Source organism: Rhagoletis zephyria, unplaced genomic scaffold (genome assembly GCF_001687245.7).
Source record: "Rhagoletis zephyria isolate East Lansing unplaced genomic scaffold, Rhagoletis_zephyria_1.1 Rzeph_scaffold_02006, whole genome shotgun sequence".
Lineage (NCBI taxonomy): Eukaryota > Metazoa > Arthropoda > Insecta > Diptera > Tephritidae > Rhagoletis > Rhagoletis zephyria.
In genome coordinates this window covers 18,978-38,238 of record NW_016159090.1, presented here as the reverse complement: position 1 = coordinate 38,238, position 19,261 = coordinate 18,978, and the positions used below count along the sequence as shown (strand labels likewise).

General features: G+C 30.8%; 1 protein-coding gene across 3 annotated transcripts; it reads right to left on the bottom strand.

Annotated features, from left to right (window-relative positions):
- Positions 1–6,945: 6,945 nt before the first annotated feature.
- LOC108365802 (fas apoptotic inhibitory molecule 1) lies at positions 6,946–18,935 on the bottom strand. Of its 3 annotated transcripts, none has more exons than XM_017619964.1 (4): positions 18,864–18,935; positions 7,724–7,965; positions 7,369–7,641; positions 6,946–7,295 (listed from the first exon to the last, which is right to left on the bottom strand). In XM_017619964.1, exons 2-4 carry the CDS (start codon positions 7,925–7,927, stop codon positions 7,104–7,106), a joined length of 669 nt encoding a protein of 222 aa, XP_017475453.1. In that variant the 5' UTR covers positions 7,928–7,965; positions 18,864–18,935; the 3' UTR covers positions 6,946–7,103. The 3 variants fall into 3 exon arrangements, with proteins under 3 accessions (XP_017475453.1, XP_017475450.1, XP_017475452.1); XM_017619961.1 differs by lacking the exon at positions 18,864–18,935 and adding an exon at positions 16,202–16,302; XM_017619963.1 differs by lacking the exon at positions 18,864–18,935 and adding an exon at positions 16,081–16,285.
- Between the last annotated feature and the right edge of the window lie 326 nt (positions 18,936–19,261).

The following is a 19,261-nucleotide window of genomic DNA, read 5'->3' as shown; positions in this document are numbered from 1 at the left end:
CAAAAGCCTTCTTCAAATGCTAAATTTCGGAATTTTAAACTATTTTAGCAACATTGAATGCAGAAGCTTACGTGATTCAAATTCAAGAGTAGAAAAATGCTTTCTACCTTTGAATTCTTTCTTTGAGAGATTCGAAAGATTCCTTTTGATAAACTAAAGTTTTACTGATCTGCCAAAAGTTCTATCAAATACATTAACCCTTAATATTAGGTCGAGTAAAAAGCCATTGCGTATTTTTGTCTCATTAGACACCCAGTAGATAATTTCATTAGCTAAAATCCGATCTAGAAGGCCTGCCTGAGAGTCGAAAGGCCTGACACAATACATTCCTTTCTTTTTTGTATGGATTGGCACTAATCGAATGGCTTCTGCCTTCGCTACCCATAGAAGGGGTTTTGTAAGACGTACTTTGGAAAGCCTTTTTGAGAAGTTTTTTTAAAGCTGATTCTTTAAGTAATAAGAAAAAAGGTATTCAAGGTATTCATTCAAACTAAAATTTTGTTTGTAATGCTATATAACATAATATTATACATTCGCGTAAATTGTAAATAGGAAAATCCCTTCTAGAAGGCATGCATGCAGCGGAGCATCTTTTTTAGTCTTTGTTGGGTAAGCATTTTAGAATGGCTTCAGTTAAGGGGACCTACCCAAATTGTCTTCGCCTGACCACTGAGGTTCTTTTGAGGCATAAAAACTCCAAAACTGAAAAATTGCTTCATAGGTCAGCTATGTATGTGTGAATGACTCCAGTACTGCCAAAACATAATACCAGCTCCTACAGACATACGCAATGCCATTTTAGTTCATCAAATACGTGCGAGTTTCAAGTTTTTCCTGTTCCTCGATTTTGAGCTAATCACCCAAACGAAAAATTCAGCAAAATGTTACACCCTGCAAAGCAAATGTTTTAGAACAACAACAATTTCATCTCATTTGCAACCCGCTTCAGAAAGTTTAGTGAAACATTAAAAAATAAAATAAAATCACAGCATCAAACTAAAACCACAGCGAAAAATATTTACATACGCAATGTTGTTAAAACGAACGATTTTTTTCTTTAACGTGTTGTATATACCTACATATTGTCGTACATATAAAATATATGTCAATATGTGGGCATGTATGTATGTATAGCAAACAAAAGATATCCAACTTTCGAAAGTGATCGTGGCTGGTCGAAACATTCCAATTGTACTTAAATTGTTAATATTTAATTTGTATTTTTCTTACTTTTAACTAACAAATCGTAAGCTCTTTATACATACATACATACATACATATACACTAAAATACATTCTTACACATGTACATGCATTCAATGATATGAGCATAATTTAATGAAGTAGTGATTTAAGCGTAAAACTAAATTAAAAAAAAAAAAATATATATATATAAAATCATGATGAATATTCTAAAAGAAACAACACCCTTAATATTAATATAAGCAAATCAAATGAAGGAGTAAAAGTTTGTGAGAAATCGTAAAATGTGAAAAAAAGTCGAAGAAGCAAAGTTTAGTGAGCAATGATGAAAAAAGGCAACTTTTAACTTTCGATTAAGCTAAGACATAAATAAATACACATAATAAAATTACCTACATACATACATATTCTTATGCTAACAACTCGATAATTAAGTTGATGAATTCTAAAACAAATAAAAACAAAAACAAATTTAGTAAAACAACAAAAAGAACAAGCAAAAAACAATGAATGCTCCGATAGATATGTTTTTTGTAGTGGTATGTGTACCTATAGATACAATCCTTTAAGCAAATGTTTAAAAAACTATAACACAAATACATACAATTATTTGAGACCTTTGTCAGCTAGGGGTGGGGAAAATGTTATGTAATAATGTCTCATTTGTGCGAGTGTTGGCTAACTGTGATTTTAACTTATTCTTGCTTTCAATGTTCATGAATTCATATTGAAACTGAAATTAGAATGATTGTAAAATTCCGATAAACTTGAACAAATTTTTGAGCAAAAACTAAATTTTAAAATGATGTCTCATTTTCGAAACCCATTATACTATATAACTCGCACAAATAAAGCATTAATTAAGGCTAAGTTAAAAAGTTAAACAAAATTTTAAAGTATTGAGTCTCAACTTGTAAGTCGCTAAAAAGAAAATACTGTTATGCTTAGAATTATTGTTTTTTGGAAAAATTATTTCGTGGTTTCATAAACGCCTAGCACCAGCGGTGTCAACGGTGTCAGCGGTGTGGAATGGTTGAAGGTTATTAATTGAAAAACTGGTAGTGTACGAACGGATGTCCTCACTGCTGATGAAAAGATTTTTTAGTGACATATCATGCACCAATTTTGGTATGCTCAAGGAGTAAAGGAGTGTTTTGAAGGTAAGACCCTTTGAATTGGCAATTTCATGTGTTTCATTAGGGCTGCTAATTCTCACACGAAAGGTTTTGTTTCCTCGCTCTATGTTTAGATTTGATATTACACTGGGAAGATATAAGAAAAAAAATCGAGCGCATCATGAGTAATATGCCACAAAAAACGAACTAAACATAAAACTGAAAAGTTGAAAAGTTTTGAAAAATGTACACGTGCAACCAGAAAGTTTTCGGAATTAGTGTATAGAAACTTTCAGTTATGTTCGCAAAGTTTTAATAAAAGAAAAATATTAAACTAACGTTCAGATTTATATTTTTCCATTAGCTCGTGCGTCAATTCGTAAATGAATTACTGCAAAAACAGTACCTTTTATTGCTAAATGATAATTGATGGAAATGTCCAGCATCCGAAAACTCGGTTAAACGCCAAATTGAAACCAAGTTGTGAAAATAAGGCATTTCTATGAACTATAGTTTACGAATAAAATAATTTAATTCTTTGCAGTAAGACTACGGATTGCATTTACGAACTGACCCCCCGTATTGATAGCTCTACACTTCCAAATTTCACTTTTGAAACACTATTGAAATACCGTTTTTCTGGGACTCATATATTTAGAGTTGAAAATTTTTGATTTTTTTCAAACATATTCGTTACTGTTCGTCGATGTTTCACCACATTTTCAGTATTATATGCCAGAGCTATCTGTAATCCCAAAATTTCGGGATTTTTAAATTTTTGCGAGAAATTACTGTAAACTGCGGACTTCCGACTTATGCCGAATTTCCACTTGGCATTGAAATGACAAAAAATGTAAGCCATTTAAAAAATGCCATGTGGAAACAGACATACTGCAGACATAATTTTTTAATGGCCAACATTGTCATTAAAAAAGTTGTCATTTAATGCCTGCCTAGTGGAAATTCAGCATTATTTAGGCGAAGTAAAAAAAGTTGCGAGTATTTTGGCTGAACAAAAAAGTTTTCCTTTCGAACCCAAAGCACACCGCTAGCCATATTTATTAATAAAGGATAATTTTTTCTATTTTGGTATCATTTTAAATTTTTTCTTATTTCCTTTATTTTTTTGTAATGATACAGTTATGTTCATTAACCATCTTTGTTTTATCATTTTTAAATTGTTTTAAGGCGAAATTATTTTTTTTTGTTTGTTTAAATTTTTATTCGTATTTTCGTTTTTGATGTATGTATTTCTGTACATAAAAAAAATTTTGCGGGTTTTCCATCGCAGTTATACTATTTATTATATTACATTGTAAATCTTCACTGTTTTTTCGTCGGAATCATAAATTTATTATATTTAAAGATTTCCGCTAAAATATCTCGGAGAAATATTAAAGTTTACGAGAGCTGGACCGATTTAAAAATACCTTCTAAAATCTGATTATTTTGATTCCGCTGTGCTTCCGTTAAGCTTAAACTCTTCTTCATATGAGGTGATTTTTCCAAAGAAATATTTAAAAAAAACGAATTTTATTTATAAGAAAAATTGAATTTTTGGAGGTATTTTAAACTCGGTCCGGTTCGCAAAATCTAAAAAATTTTCCGAAATAGTTAGGCGGAGTCTAAAATATAATAAATTTTATAATTCCGATGGGAAAACTGGCAGTTTTTTTTTGTTTCAAATGCAGAGTGATGTACCCCAATGTACAAATGTAACTAAATGCTTTTTCATATTTTTTTTAAATTGTCGTTGTTCCTCCTACAAAAAAGTTTCCCTCTCGAACCCAAAACCGTCAACTAGTCACATTCCACGCTATACTTGCAATGTTTTTTTTAGATTTTGTTTTTTCATATATTTTTATAATTGCTTTAGCTTTGTTTTTATTATTTTTTAAATTTTTGTACTGCAACCTTTTTTAAATAAGAAAAATGTTTTATTTTTTTTTACTTTTTAAATTATTAAGTTTTTTATATTTTTGTGGCATTATTCATAATAAATAAAGTAGGTTTAAAGAGCTTTATAAAGTGACAGTTTCGCACAAATTTCCAAATTTAATATACCTATTTTAATTTTTTATTTTTGTTTTTGTTTTATACTCAAATTTATAAAAAATAAATTAGACTTTGCTAGATAATTTATAAATTGAAAATTTTTATGAAAATGTCACTTTATCAAGTTATTTTTTTTTATAAGGTCATTGATTTCTTTTTATATTTGCAATTATTTTTTATTATAGTTATTTTCTTTGATCTTTTTTTTTGTTTTTGTTTTTTTTGCTTTTTTAAATTACAATTGGCGCACAAATACGAAAGTTGTCGACAAATGACAGTTATTTGTTAGCATCCGTTCTCTAACATTATGTGGGTTTTAAAGTTACCTAGATAATGTAATTAATAAGCAGAAAAAAATAAAATAATACAAAAAATATTAAAGCACTGTTGGAAGGTGCCCTACAGTTACTACTATTTATTTTCTATTTAGTTAAATAAAAAATACATAAAAATTTAAGCGAAACAATATGCTGTGTAGCGATCCATTAAAAAAAATATTTTAAAATAAAATCTTAAATTTTTTAGCCATCTAATTTTAACAAGCCCTATCAAATAGAAAAAAATACGTTTCAAGGCCAGTATTTCGATTTATGTTTTATTCTTCGATACTCGTATTAGCACACACTGTTTACCTGATGACTCACTCGTCCGCTGCTATTTGCTGTATGCCTTTAAATTAATTCTACATAATTTATACTCTCAAATGTAGCTGAAAGTAATCTATTACGTTATGCATATGTAGGCACACCTACTTCTATATAGTACATATGTGGTAGTATAGTAGTGCGTTATGCGTATTTGTTTACAAGTTATCATTACCATTATTATTATTGTAACTATTGTACTAGTAAAATAAAATTTTTAATAATATATACCTATACAGAAAAGAAAAACATACACTTCGAAAATTATATACATACATACATACAGTACATTAAAACCTACAATTCTTAGATATCGAGATTTAACACAAAAATAAAGGTGAGCATAAAAAATATGTTTATTTGTATTAATATAAATTTTGGATTTAACAAAAATAAAAATAAAAGAATGACAAACACAACTAATGAGGTTGAACATTAAATATATACTTACATACATAAATTAAACGAAAATAAAAACCACGAAAAAAATTATGTACATAAGCGTTTCCATTCAGATAAGGGGCAAAGAAAAAATTTTCCTCCAAGAGAAGAGAAGAGCACGCTGGTAAGCGAAGTGTACGTGTGGTGGCAACACATGGCAGCTTGAGAAAGAGACGACTAGATATAGCTTTTATCTTGTGATGCCTATACATCAGTGACGAGCTTTTTCCCTGTGCACATCCATACAAAATGTATAGAAGCTCTCTGATTCGGCACTCTTGGTGAAAAGCTCCAACTGTCGTAATGGCCGAGTGAGCAAAGCACTGTTGTGCCTTTCGAGAGATTCGAGCTCGAAACATCGCGCAGCTATTTTTTTTACTATAATTTTCTTTTAATTTTTAGATTTCATTGTCTTGAAAAGAAACTTAAAATTAATTAAAATTTTTTAGATTTTATTGTAGTAAAAAGAAAAATAAACATTTTTTTAAATTGACTTAATTTGGGGAAAAAGAAAAATATATATATATTTTTTAATTTCATTAAATTTTCAGAAACGTATTTTATATATTTTTTTTAATTTTTTGATTAATTTTTTTTTCAATTTTATATTCCTTTTGGTTTTAGATTTTATGGTTTTATANTATTGTAGTAAAAAGAAAAATAAACATTTTTTTAAATTGACTTAATTTGGGGAAAAAGAAAAGTATATATATATTTTTTAATTTCATTAAATTTTCAGAAACGTATTTTATATATTTTTTTTAATTTTTTGATTAATTTTTTTTCAATTTTATATTCCTTTTGGTTTTAGATTTTATGGTTTTATAAAGAAAAATAAATTGTTTTCAAATAATACACATAATTATAGGGATCGTATTTTTTTTTGTCTTTTAAATTTGACTATGCTTATTTATTGATATGTTACCATGTAATAATTAGTTATTAACATCAATCAATATTCGAAAATATATTTTTTAAATTTTATTTAATCTTTAGAATCTAATTTTATTTGGTTTTAGATTTTGTTGTTTTAAAAAGAAAAAAAAATATTTTTTGATTTCATTTCATTTAAGAAAAAGAAAAAGATATATTTTTTTTTTATTTACAAAATTTTTAGCAACGTAATTCAGTTTTTTTTAAATTTCTTAATGAAATTTAATTTTTATTTTTTTCAATTTAATTTTCCTTTATGTTTTAGATTTTATTGTTTAAAAAAAAGAGCTTTTTTCATTTAATACACAAAATGTTTAGGATGTTACTTTATTTACTTTTTGTCTTTTTTTATGATATTATGTTAACATGTTATATTTAATTATTAATATTAATTAATATTCGAAGGACTATGGTGGGATGCAAGACAGTTGCAAGAATTGCCCTGTTAGTCATCACAGCAGGCATTTCAAGTTGAGAAATGCACTTTTATTTCACTATAACCTCACCCAGCTCTTTCCTCTTTTTTCTTTTATTTCATAAAAAAAAGGTCGTATATTTTATAAGGCTTCTTCATACTTTATTTTTACATATCACTCTAATTGTTTAACACACCACAAATATGTACTATGTATCTACTCTTTCATAAATCACTTTTTCTTAATAATTTTTTGACACAGTCTACACAACATCGTATAGTTATTCCACACTTAGTTCTAAGTCGCTGATAATATTGAGAATGGCTCATGCATAATTTCCAATATCTTAGCCTCAGGCACCGCCTCACCATTTACTATTAGCGTATACGTCAATCCATCCAATTTATTGCCACTCGAACGCGCTTGCAGCACAAATGCATTACCATTATCCATAAACTTTGTATCCGTGCCACCATCCACAAATTCGCCCTGCAACAGGTAGCACACATTAAAGTACATAACTCTTAAACCTTGCAAAAGCTTATTATAATTTTGCACTCACCGTTTCTGCACGCAGCTGATCATTCACATACAAATTAATCGTATCCAATTCTAACATTATACGATATTCGTTATCCTCAATGCTGACCAACCATTGACGATATTGTTTTGCCAGCTCATCCGTGTATTGCTCGTGTGGTTTGCCGTCGATATATAGTGAGTATGCATAGCGAAAACCTGGCGCTGGATCTACACGTATAATGCAACGTGCTTGTCCAATGTAAAATGAATCTTCGCCCACCAGTTTGAACATCCAGTCGCGTCGCAAGACTTCCTGAAACGAGAGAAGAAGAAAAAAAGTGATTATAGCTATATTTTCACCTTAAGAAGGGTTCATCGTTTCTGTCCTAACTTACCTTGCCATTAACCCATATCATTCGTCGACCTGTTGTGGTGCCATGTTCCAATTCGATGCGATACAATTTTCCATTTATTGGCGCACACCACTTGGCTACAATGTTGTTTTTGTTGTAACGCTTTTCTTCCGGTATGTGATCGAGTGTCATAATCGGTTCGTTGGGAAGGTTCTCCAATCTGAGCGTCGGCGATAGGAAGGACATTTCGGTGTGTAGCTTTTAGATGTGGCTTTAGCAAGAGTCTGGAAAAGTATTTAGAGAGGTGGCATATTTTAGTAAAATATAATAAATAAGGGAGATTGGATAGAATATTTGGATCTCAATTTAACATAAAGTCTACAGTCCCATACACCACAAAACCTTTCAAATGTTACCGCGAAGGAAACAACACATCTTCGCTCTTTCCGTATTCCTTTAACTGAAAAGTGTTTTGTATTATTTGCTATTGAAAATTGAACGTTTTAGCCATAATATGATGAAATATACTTATACCTTTTTTTACTTTTTTTTACAGCTGTGTGCATAAATTTAAAAAAAAAAAATTTAGTACTCTTATGTCGAAAAGAATACGATGGCCCAGTGAAACGAAATACTTCAAAATCGGAAGCGATGCTAATGTTATTCATGGTGAATGGGGTGAGTTGACTTTTAATTTATTTTCAATAAACTTGTACACTTCTTTAATGTCAATGTTTCCATATACTAAATAGTATCTTATCACCATAAAAAGTTGCGGGTATTCCACCGGAATTATAAAATTTATTATATTTTAAGAATGGTGCCAACATTTTTCGGAAAAAGTTTTAAAATTTACTTCAGGTAGACCGATAGATCCAAAAATCTAGCTCTTTGTATTCCGTTTATCAACGTTTAAACATTTTTATGCAGACCTTTAAAGCTTAAACTCTTCTATCATCTGTGATCATTTTTTACAAAAATATTTGTGAAAATTAATTGTATTTATAAAAAACTCGATTTTTGGAGGTATTTTCAAAACAGTTCGGCTCACATAAATCTTAGTATTTTTTCGAAATATTTTGGCGAAATATTAAAATATAATAAATTTGACATTTCTGCTGGAAAAACAGTACCGATTGTCTTTGTATAGAGAGTGAGGCACCCTTGTGTACATACAGCGTTGGAAAAATAAGTACCTAGGGACGCGACATTTTAGCAAGTTTTGCTTATTTTTCTTTTGTTTATTTAATATTTATTATTTTTTTATTATACAAGTATAGCTCAGTATCTTACAAAAACCATATAAATGCATATTTAAAACTTTGTGCAAAAAGAATAAAAAATTTGCAAAATTTTGTTAATTTTTAATAACTTTTTTCTGACGTTTCTTGATACAAAAAAAAGTTTTCGAACATATTTTGTAACACTTTGTATGAAAGGAAATGCTTAAGAAAAGTGCCAAATATCAACGGGATTTTTTAGGTACTTAAAGCTTACGCTATAATTTAATGGGTTATAAAACCGCGTACTCAAAAAAATTAAAAAAAAATCTTATTAATAAGTTAAAAGTTTAAAATATGAATTTATATGTTTTTTTTAGATAATGAGCTAAACTTATGTAAAAAATAATCTTATTACATTAAACGAGCATATATATATATATGCATAGGGTTCTCGGAAACGGCTCTAACGATTTTGATGAAATTTTGTACGCAAATAAAGTTTTGGATTTTAAGGTTATCTGAATAGGCACTATCTCCGAGAAGACTCGTATAAGGTTGCCACCTATTCGAAATTACTTACAAATTAACTAAAACATCATAATATGGGTATTAAATGGAAGGTATTTTAAAGATCCCTAATTCAAAAATATTTTAATAGGTTTGCCACCTATTTTGAATCGCATACTTATTTAACCTTTTTTTTTAGAAAAAAAGGTAAAATATTACTGTTCCCGGGTACCGAGAGCAGGTTCTTAAACAACCCCTCCCCCCATATACAAAATTTTATCCCTTAGGATAATAGTGTAAGGTTGCCAACTATTTTCGATTCTACACAGTTTATCTAAAACATCGCAAAATGGATATCAAATGAAAGGTATTGTTGAGAACTTTGGTCAGAAAATATTTTCTATTAGGGTTGCCACCCTTCTACATGTGTAATACAATTTTTTATTTTGTTAATTTCAATCGGCATTTTTTTTATGTATACACAGTATGTACATATTCGCTCAAGATATGTACCATTAATTCCAGCTATTTCAGAATAGGGTTGGCACCTAAATTTTGGAGTAAGAAATTTACTTAATAGATATCGAAATCCAAGTTTTTTCTTTTTTTCCAAAATGTTGGATGCTGGACATAGGAGTATTTTCTTCACGAAATTTAACTTGGCCTTTTAAGAATGTATCATTTGTATGTAAATAATTAGGTGGTTTACAAGGTGTCGCAAATGTCATATTGTCGTATGTTGCACTTGAAAGCGCAACCAACTATTTTTTAACAGTGTGAAATTCCATAATATGACTTGATCACACTGCATCCTTCGTCGAGTAATCAGAAGGCTGCACAATCACCCGAAATCTAGTTTAGATCTTAGTTTTATCAGCGAAAGATGTCCGTTAGCCATCGGGAAGGCAGACGCTTCTAAAGCCATTGGCGCTGACAGATTATGCATGTTGATATTAAAATAATCTCATAGACTCAGTTGGGGTATTCACAACGGTGTCGTAAGTGTCGTATTGTTATATGTCGTAAACTTTAAACGCCTAAAAAAGAAGAGTGGTCCCACTTCTGAAACCATGGAAAACAGCCAAGAAATAGGATTATTATCGTCCGATAACTATCTTTTCCCCAGTAATGAAGACACTTGCGGTATTACTACTCCCGTACTTTATGTGTGCCACCAGACCCACGCTACTCATGAATATGGTTTTTCTAAAGTGCACTTTAACTCCATAAACACTCTGTTAGCCATAACTGTAACCCTGACTTCTCTTGTGAGATAACTGTCCTAGTAGTGTTGCACTTGTCCAAGGCCTTTTGTATCGTTTTTAATTCTCCGCCACTAGAGAAAACTGCGATATTCAGTCAATAGCGAATTATCTGAGTGGTCGTTAGTCAAAAGTACTCTTTCAAGCTTAAACCTTGAGGCCCACCGGGTCCAATCACCACTGTTTAGCTTCTACATCTCGAAGCTTCCTCCGCCACCACAGGGAGTTTTACTTTTATAACGGGCTGATGACTGCTCACCTGGAATGAAACTGATGACCTGTGTTTGAAAGCATATATCTATTTACGATCTTTCTCGTTTCTTCACTGCTCTGACCCCATAACCCTCTCCTCTGCTCAATTAACGACGACGCTTTTAACCCCCTGCACGTCAAAGATCAAGATGCAATTAGGCATCTTCATCGGCGTCACACCATTACCGACAGTTAATAATACCAAATTTTAAGGGATTACCTTAGAAAACTTGCTTCCATTATCCCCCTCAGGGAACATAATTTCATGTTCGGCAAGCAATTTCTGCCTGATACCGCGGGGAACCCCCGAACAGACACTTGTCCAACGCTCGGGGTTTTACAGATAGGCCATAAACCACATTAATCGAGAGACAAGCATCAGCTTTCTCAACCTTAGCCCCGTGAATGCCGCCATCAGAGTTCAACCATCACTCATTGCAAATGAAAAGCTTCAGCTGCCTCGAGAGATGCGCGTAGCTCAGGCGCTACTAAGGGAGACAGCGTTTGATCGGTGGAACAGCAGCGCTTGATCAGGTAAAACCTAAGTCATTTCGGTGCCTAGAAACGACTATTTTAGGAATGTTGCTTTGAGGAGAAAAAGTACAGTTTTAAGAGGGCGAAAGCATATCCTTCTCGTTATCTGCGCGATTAATCGTACGGCCTCTTGTTCAAGTTCCTAAATTGATCCAATATATTCAAACAATACCCTTCTTTGCTCTTGCTGAAACGGTGGCCTTAGACATGGATTAGACAAGGATTCGATACAGTTAAACGGTTTGTTTGTTAATTGTATCGTTAATGCAGGCCGCCGTAGTGTTGTGGCTAGCAGTGCGCGCTTCCATTCGAGGCAAAAAAACTAAGTTTTTTCTAATAACGGTCGCCCCTCGGCAGGCTCTGGCAAACCTCCGAGTATTTTCAAAAAAATTTCCAAACCTCTCTAGGAAGAAGTTATTATCAAACATAGAAGAAAAAATTATCAGACATTATTTTATATGCAGAAAATGAGCGACACCTTCAACAAAAAAAAATTCCTAAAAATCAATGGTAAGTCCTAGCCACCACAAACTTGCACTTTGTTATACTAAAATTGAATGGGCTAAAAAACTGCATACCCAACTTCTTTCTAGAGAGCGTAAATAAAAAGTGCAATATTTGAATGAAATTTTGCGGAATTTTCTTTAATTTTGCACAAGGTTTGGAACTTTTCTTTTTGGGGTTTTTGTTGTAGAATTAACCATATTTTTATAAAAAATTTGCGAAAAATAAAATATTTAAAAAATAGTTGCCCGTATTGTAAAAAATTCGCTGTACCTAAACTTTGTTGACTGACTGTATGCAAGTTCAATCAAATATTAATTTTGAACATTTTGTTTTCTTCAAGAAAATTTGTGAGATCTCGAATGCTTTTTTGTTCCTAATGTCAATATGAGCAGCTGTTAGTGAGTAATTAACTGCGCTTGCTACCAAATCTTTTGTAAACACAAAGGGCCTTCTTCTTTCTTCTTCGTTTACTTATCCTCTATAATTTTTTTTTTCTTATTATCAGCTATTGAACTATAGATGAAGCTATATTGCCGTCTAGTCTAGTAATAAAAAAAATGCTTTGTAATATTTTCTTTGCACTGGCAAATCAACAAACATGCGCACACACATACAAGTGTAATCCATATTTTAGTAGTATAATCCTTTGTACTTTTCTGCATTCGTTTGTTTGTTTGTATGCAAGAGTTCTTGTGAATGCACTGTAACTGCATACATATGCACATATGTACGTACGACAAACATAAATAACTATAAAATCAATAGCTATACATACTGTCATGAATGAATGAGTAACAAAAAAAAAAAACAGACGGCAAGAACAAAATTATTTTCAGATAATTAAATGNCTGCATACATATGCACATATGTACGTACGACAAACATAAATAACTATAAAATCAATAGCTATACATACTGTCATGAATGAATGAATAACAACAAAAAAAAACAGACGGCAAGAACAAAATTATTTTCAGATAATTAAATGATTAGGCAAACAACATATGTATGCACTTGTCATATTAGTGTGTGTAGTAGGATGGTACTCCCGTATGTACATATGTTTGTACATTTGTTGTGGTGTGGGAAAGTCTACTGCTGTTTTATAAAAGCCTATACAGAATAAAAGGTTAAGGAAAGTTCGCGACGAGGATTTTTGCTTTTACAGTGAATTCCGCTTAAGTAAGCTTCCGGGAGAATTTACTTTATTTTGTGCTTTCTGCGATTTAAAGGGGCTTATAAGTGAAGAAGTATCTACAAATATACATTTTGACTTACAGCTTATATTTAAAAATAAAAACTGAAAAAAGAACGATTTCTAAAATTTTTTTTTTTATTAAAAATTGGCAAATGGCTTAATGAGAAGCTTTTTAAAGGCAGAATACACTCGGAGGTTTGCTATTGCCTGCCAAGGGGTGACCGTTGTTAGAAAAAAACTTCTTCTATTTTAGATGTTGCTCGGACCACGGTTCGAACCCAGCGGGTCTACCCTGTAATGCGATGCGAAAAAGAAATGCGATGCGATAGGCAATCGTCACAGCATATTACTTACGGCGTATTTACCTTTCGCATAGTATTGCTCTTTCGTATCGCATTACAGAGTAGCCCGCCTGGTCTCACGATGTGGTACAGCCACACTTCAGCTATATTAAAAATACAAATTTTAAGCAACAAATTTTCAAGCAAAAACTGCTGCACCCATTAATAAAAAAATGGAAATATTATTTTTGTGTAGGTGGTATGTACATATGTATGTAGTAGTAAGTATTTTATGACAAAAATAGTTTTGTGTAAATTTAATAACTTAATTTTTTCTAAGTTATTGATCAACGTTTTCTTAAGAAACACATTATCACTCAAAACCTCTGCTGTTAAAAAAAATATAACTACCTGATATTTAACCTTTTCATAAAATTTACTCTAAAATCTTAAACAAAAACTCAAATTCACTCAAAAACTGACTGAAAATGAGAAAAAGATTAAAAATATAAAAAAAAATTTAATTTTTCACCAAAAATTAAACTTTTATTTAATAATTTATTCAACAAATCATAGATACTCAAAAAACAAAATTATAACTTTTTAATAATTGCTCTCCTTTAAACTGACATTATCAATTAAAAAATGTTCGACACATGCGATTGAGTTAAAATATTAAAAACTTAAAATATATTTTTTGGTTTCACTCAAAAAATTTGTAAATATACGAGCAACTATTTTCTTAAAAACATATTTACGAACTTGCCTTATCATTTATTTTCGCTTTCCTTTTCCTTTTAGACAATATACTTTTTTTTTATTTCAATAAATAACATTCTCACTCAAAAAGTGGCTTGAGAAACCAACCCAAAAACAATAAATAAAAAATTATTTGTTATTGATTCTACTCTTGTAAAAATCGTGTTTTCACTAAAAAAAAGACTTGAATAAAATTTCCTCTCAAAAAAAGTGTAAAAATTTAAGAAGAAAATTCATACATATTTAATATTTATTCTCCTTTTGTTAAAAATCGCTTTTCCTCTTTAAAAAAAATTAAAATAAATATATGTACGCACTTTTGCAAAAAACAGATTTCTACTCAAAATAACATTAAAGTCAGTATAAAAATCAGTAACATATACTCTTTTTTCGACTTTTATCTGCTTCCATTGGTTTTACTTCATTTTCCTCCAAAAAAGCCTTTTACACAAAAAAAATCACTAAAAATCAATAAATATACAGTATCGGTCATATCAATAGCACTCCATTTCAAAATGATACTGTTTAGCACGTATGTTAATATTAACATCATCGTACAAAATAAAGACATCCACGAAAATTTCAAAAAAATGTTTAAGGTCGCTACGACGGTCTGAAAAATTTGAATTTTTATAAAAACTCGCAAAAAAATTTGCCTTTGACTAGCTATGTTTATGAATTTATATGAAATAGTATTTGTCAAACTTTTGCTTTTAAAATAATCAGCCTCATTGCGTAAGTCGTTAATTAGGTTAAATTGTACGACTCGACAACAGCAGCATTGTCTATTGTCGTACTGAAATAAGTAAACGACCAAAAGCGTCGAAAACTATACAGTGCTGCCAAGGTTTTCCGTTTTAATACACTAGTAGAGTGGAAATTTTAGGCAATGACGTGAAATTTTCGATACGATGCGACTCTCGAAAAAAGACTTGCATTCGACACGACTCTCACAATGAGGGTCAATTTCAGATTTTTTGAAACCCTGCAGCGATCGCTAAAAATTTGTTTAAAAATTTTAAATTTTCGTGGTTGTCTTTATTTTGGACGTATAATAAAATACAAGGATACCCATACAAAATTTAGATATTGACATTTTTAAGGACCACCCTAGTGTGATACATACATATGAATGTATACCGCGATTTATTTTCGATTTCGATTTATTTTTGTAAGCTTTCGTTATATGTATTTCAACCAATCACATTTTCACTCAAAAACCGGAAATTACAAATGTAAATTTTTTTTCTTATATATGTAATTCCTATGATAAAAAATACAATCTAATTCTTCCGACGTTTCAAGCAATTTAAAATCATATAAAATTTAAAATAAAAGAATGAAATTGTTCACAATTGTTGTTTGAGATTGAAAATGAAAATGTATAAATGAGTTGTAAGTTTTGAGTTTTAAAATTATATTGCTGGAAAATGTCAGACTGTCGCTCAATGGTTTTATCTTGTAATGTTTTTATCATGATATTTCCCATATGCATTCTATTTTCACTCCAAAAGGATCTTAAAAAAATAAAATTTTGCAAAAAATTTTTCGAGAACACATTTCTACTCAACATAAATACAAATTATTAAAGAAATTTTTAATATTTACTGTTTAATTTTTCGTTTTTAAATAAAAAACACATTTGAATTAAAAAAAAAATAAGGAAAAAATTCACCAAATCCACGATTGTGTGTAATTTGGTTTAAAATATCTATTTTTCGTTGAAAATCACAATATCACTAAACAAAACTAAAAACAAAAAAAAAATCAATTTTTCACTTTTCTAAAATACCGCTTTAGTAGAATTCTTTTTCGTTTAAGAATTTTAATTTCATTCAATTTCAACAAACTATGTATAAACATATTTCGCACTCACTTTTTGGAGTTTATGAAATTTAAATTACAATACGCTTACAAATGGCTTTACTCAGTGCTTATACAAATTCACAATTAAGCCACTAAAAAAATTTGCAATGTTTTTTTTTTGTCTACCAAACCTTTGACTTCACAATCCTTTGAGTTTTTTCTACTTGGCTTTCGCTCACACGCCGCTTTCTAAATATTCGAAACCATTTCGTTGAGCCGTCAGTAACGTACTGAATGTGAATGGTCGGTCTTTGGTGAAAACGTTGTTAGCGCCTTACGGTATGCAACAGCGAACACATATGTGTGTATGGGATTCGTACATTCGTCGTCCACTAATAAACTATTATTCGCGCTGTTCGATGCCGTTGCTTTTGTCGTTGAAAGTCGCCTTCAACCTCTATTCCTGACGTCGTGGTTGTTGAGTTGCTTGCATCGACCACGCTAATAAGTATGTACATATGTAGCGGAGCTAGATACTGGTGGCAGCAATGAAAAGTGGGCGCCAAACTGTTTTAGCCAACCGGCAAGTTTCGATACATAGCGCATTCATATACATTTGTATGTATGTATGTATATGTCGTAATACATACATACTCTACTAGGAGTATCATTGCCACAATTGCCAAGCTGGTATGGATATTTTTTCCAGTTTGCCCGATTGGAAAGTGCTTTTCGGGTACTTTTTTTTTTGATTAAAAATTCAAGAAAAAAAATTCACTTATTGATGACCCTGTTTATATATGAAAGAAAAAGTTATAAATCTTTATTAGAGCAACAGAAGTCAAATCAAGAATTTTTAGAATTTTTGTCTGTCTGTCTGTATGTTTGTATGCGCATCACTCGATAACTTATGCATGGAATTGAATGCATCTTTCACCGATATATTGCTTAAGGTCCAACTTAAAACATAGAAGTAAAAAAATGAGGCAGTTGCCACCTGTTTAAAAATTGCAGTTTAGGTAAATTGATAAGATAAATTAAACATTGCAATATAGCTGTCAAAAGAAAAAAGGTTTAAAAGGGCTTACAGCCGAAACAGTTTTATGGAAGGTTGCCAACTATTTGAAAACTTCGGTTTACTCGTGGTATTCTTTGGTTGAAGCTTTCCAGGCGATTATAATTTTTATACACAGTGACTCAAACAAGTGATACCGTTTTGACTTTCTTAAATATTCACAATGTTTTTCAAATTAACTTTTTTTATTTTTCTATAAAAATATTACCCAAGCCTTTATGAAAACCATATAAATCAAAGCTTGAAACTTTATATAAATTTAGAGAAATTCAAAAAATTTTCATCAAAATTTTGAGTTTCTAATCTGAACCTATAGAACATTTTTAGGTACGCAATTTCATAGCGCATACAATTTTAGTCCAATGAAGTGCAAATTTCATGCATCTAGGAAATCGCGTTGATTTTTAATATTTTTTTTTTGCTGACGGATTTTTGCACACTTTCCCAAAAAAACATGAATTTCTTGTAAAATAAAAAGCGCAAGACTGTAAGCAACAAAATTTCAAAACATCAACGCCAGTTTTTGTAAATTGCACTTGTTGCAAAAAAAAAAAAATTTTTAAAAGCGGTCACTAAAACAAATTGTAAAAAAATCAACGCGCTTTTTTAGGCGCTTCAAGCTTGCACTTCAATGGACTAAAATTATATGCGCTGTAAAACTGCATGATCAAAAAATGTTCTGAAGATTCAGATTAAAAAAGCTCGAAATTTAAAAAAAAATGTGTTGAATTTTCATATATTTTGTATGAAGTTTGACCCTTTGTAGTTTTGGTTAAATATTTAAAAAAAATCAACACCTGAATACTTCTTTGAGTCACTGTATAAATGTAGATTTCATTGACTTCGGTTGCACATAAATCTCTTACCCAGTTAAAAAAGAACAACGATATTTAATTTCTAAGTCAATAAATTCCGCGAGGGAATTTGGCTCCAAAATATTTGAGTATACATATAGGCGCACAGTGCCATTGCCAGCTATCAGTCATACAAACATATGCACGTATGGATGTGTGTTGATTAAAGTACATGTATGGTAAACATTCATATGTGTATGTATGTACTAGAGACCTGCACGAGTGATTCCGGCATCGTATGAGTACGAGTGCTAGTAATCTTTTTATGAGTACAGCGATGATATGAGTATGCGACATCATAGCATCAGACGATTACTATTTTGGCATAGCCGTAAGCTCGTCACGTGGCAAAAAAGTTAAGCGAAATGCAACAAATACACATGTTTGAAACATCTCGTCATTAATAATGAAATAAATCAAAAGATTTAATAATTTTCCGCCTAAAAAAAATAACTAATTGTAAAAACCACCTTTATTGAACTTTTTATTTAATTTTATAATTCATATTTTAGAGATTTGTGTTGAGAACGCACATAAAATAAAATTGCATCCAAGCTTTAACTTTCTAAATATATTCTTCTGCCCTATAAAATGCGCTTTTCAGAACTACTTCAGGCGTTCAGGAATTTACAATTTGTTTAAAGCTTTTCCATATGTCACTGGGCCTGTTGCTCCAATCGCGAGTATTTTGTTTAGCACTTCTTCTTCAATCAATTTTTAAGTTTTGTCGTTTTTACACATACTTCAAATCAAACTTCGCTCATCGTAAACGTCTCATATGAAAATGATGGTATGAAAAAAATATCCGTTTGCTACCAAGTAAAACGATGCTTTGCCTACGAGATGTCTAATTTAAATTCAAGTATTATCATCGTTTCTTCTATTCATACTCGGCGATTATTAACTTGTTATATTTTTACTTACTCGTGCAGGCCTCTAGTATGCACATATGTAGAAGTACATAAAGGGCGTAACGTCAATGGTATGAGTATTTATTGCGCTGAGTTGGCGCGCAACTTTAACTGTCTTTTCAATGCTGCTCACATCATTTGTTCTTGTACTTTCCTTCCTTCATATTTTGGCTCTTGGCTTAGAGCACCTAAAGTTCATTTGTTTATTTATTCCTATGTTTGTTTGGCTGTTTGTTTTTTTTTTTTCAGTTTTGATGTGCAAGTATGGACTGGCCTCTTTGTGGCTACAATAAATACAAACAGAAATGCAAGAATTTATACACACATACATACAGAAATAAAGATGTATGTACATACCTGCATATGTGGCAACATAAAAAGTTTGGCTTGCAAGGTTTTCTCCCTAAGTGT

What these genes read in the sequence shown, in the direction of transcription:
- LOC108365802 (XM_017619964.1), bottom strand. Translation starts at nt 7,927, where the DNA reads ATGTCCTTCCTATCGCCGACGCTCAGATTGGAGAACCTTCCCAACGAA. An exon ending in TGATATGGGTTAATGGCAAG is followed by an intron (nt 7,642 to 7,723) that starts GTAAGTTAGGAC and finishes CTCTCGTTTCAG; the next exon opens with GAAGTCTTGCGACGCGACTG. An exon ending in ATCAGCTGCGTGCAGAAACG is followed by an intron (nt 7,296 to 7,368) that starts GTGAGTGCAAAA and finishes TACCTGTTGCAG; the next exon opens with GGCGAATTTGTGGATGGTGG.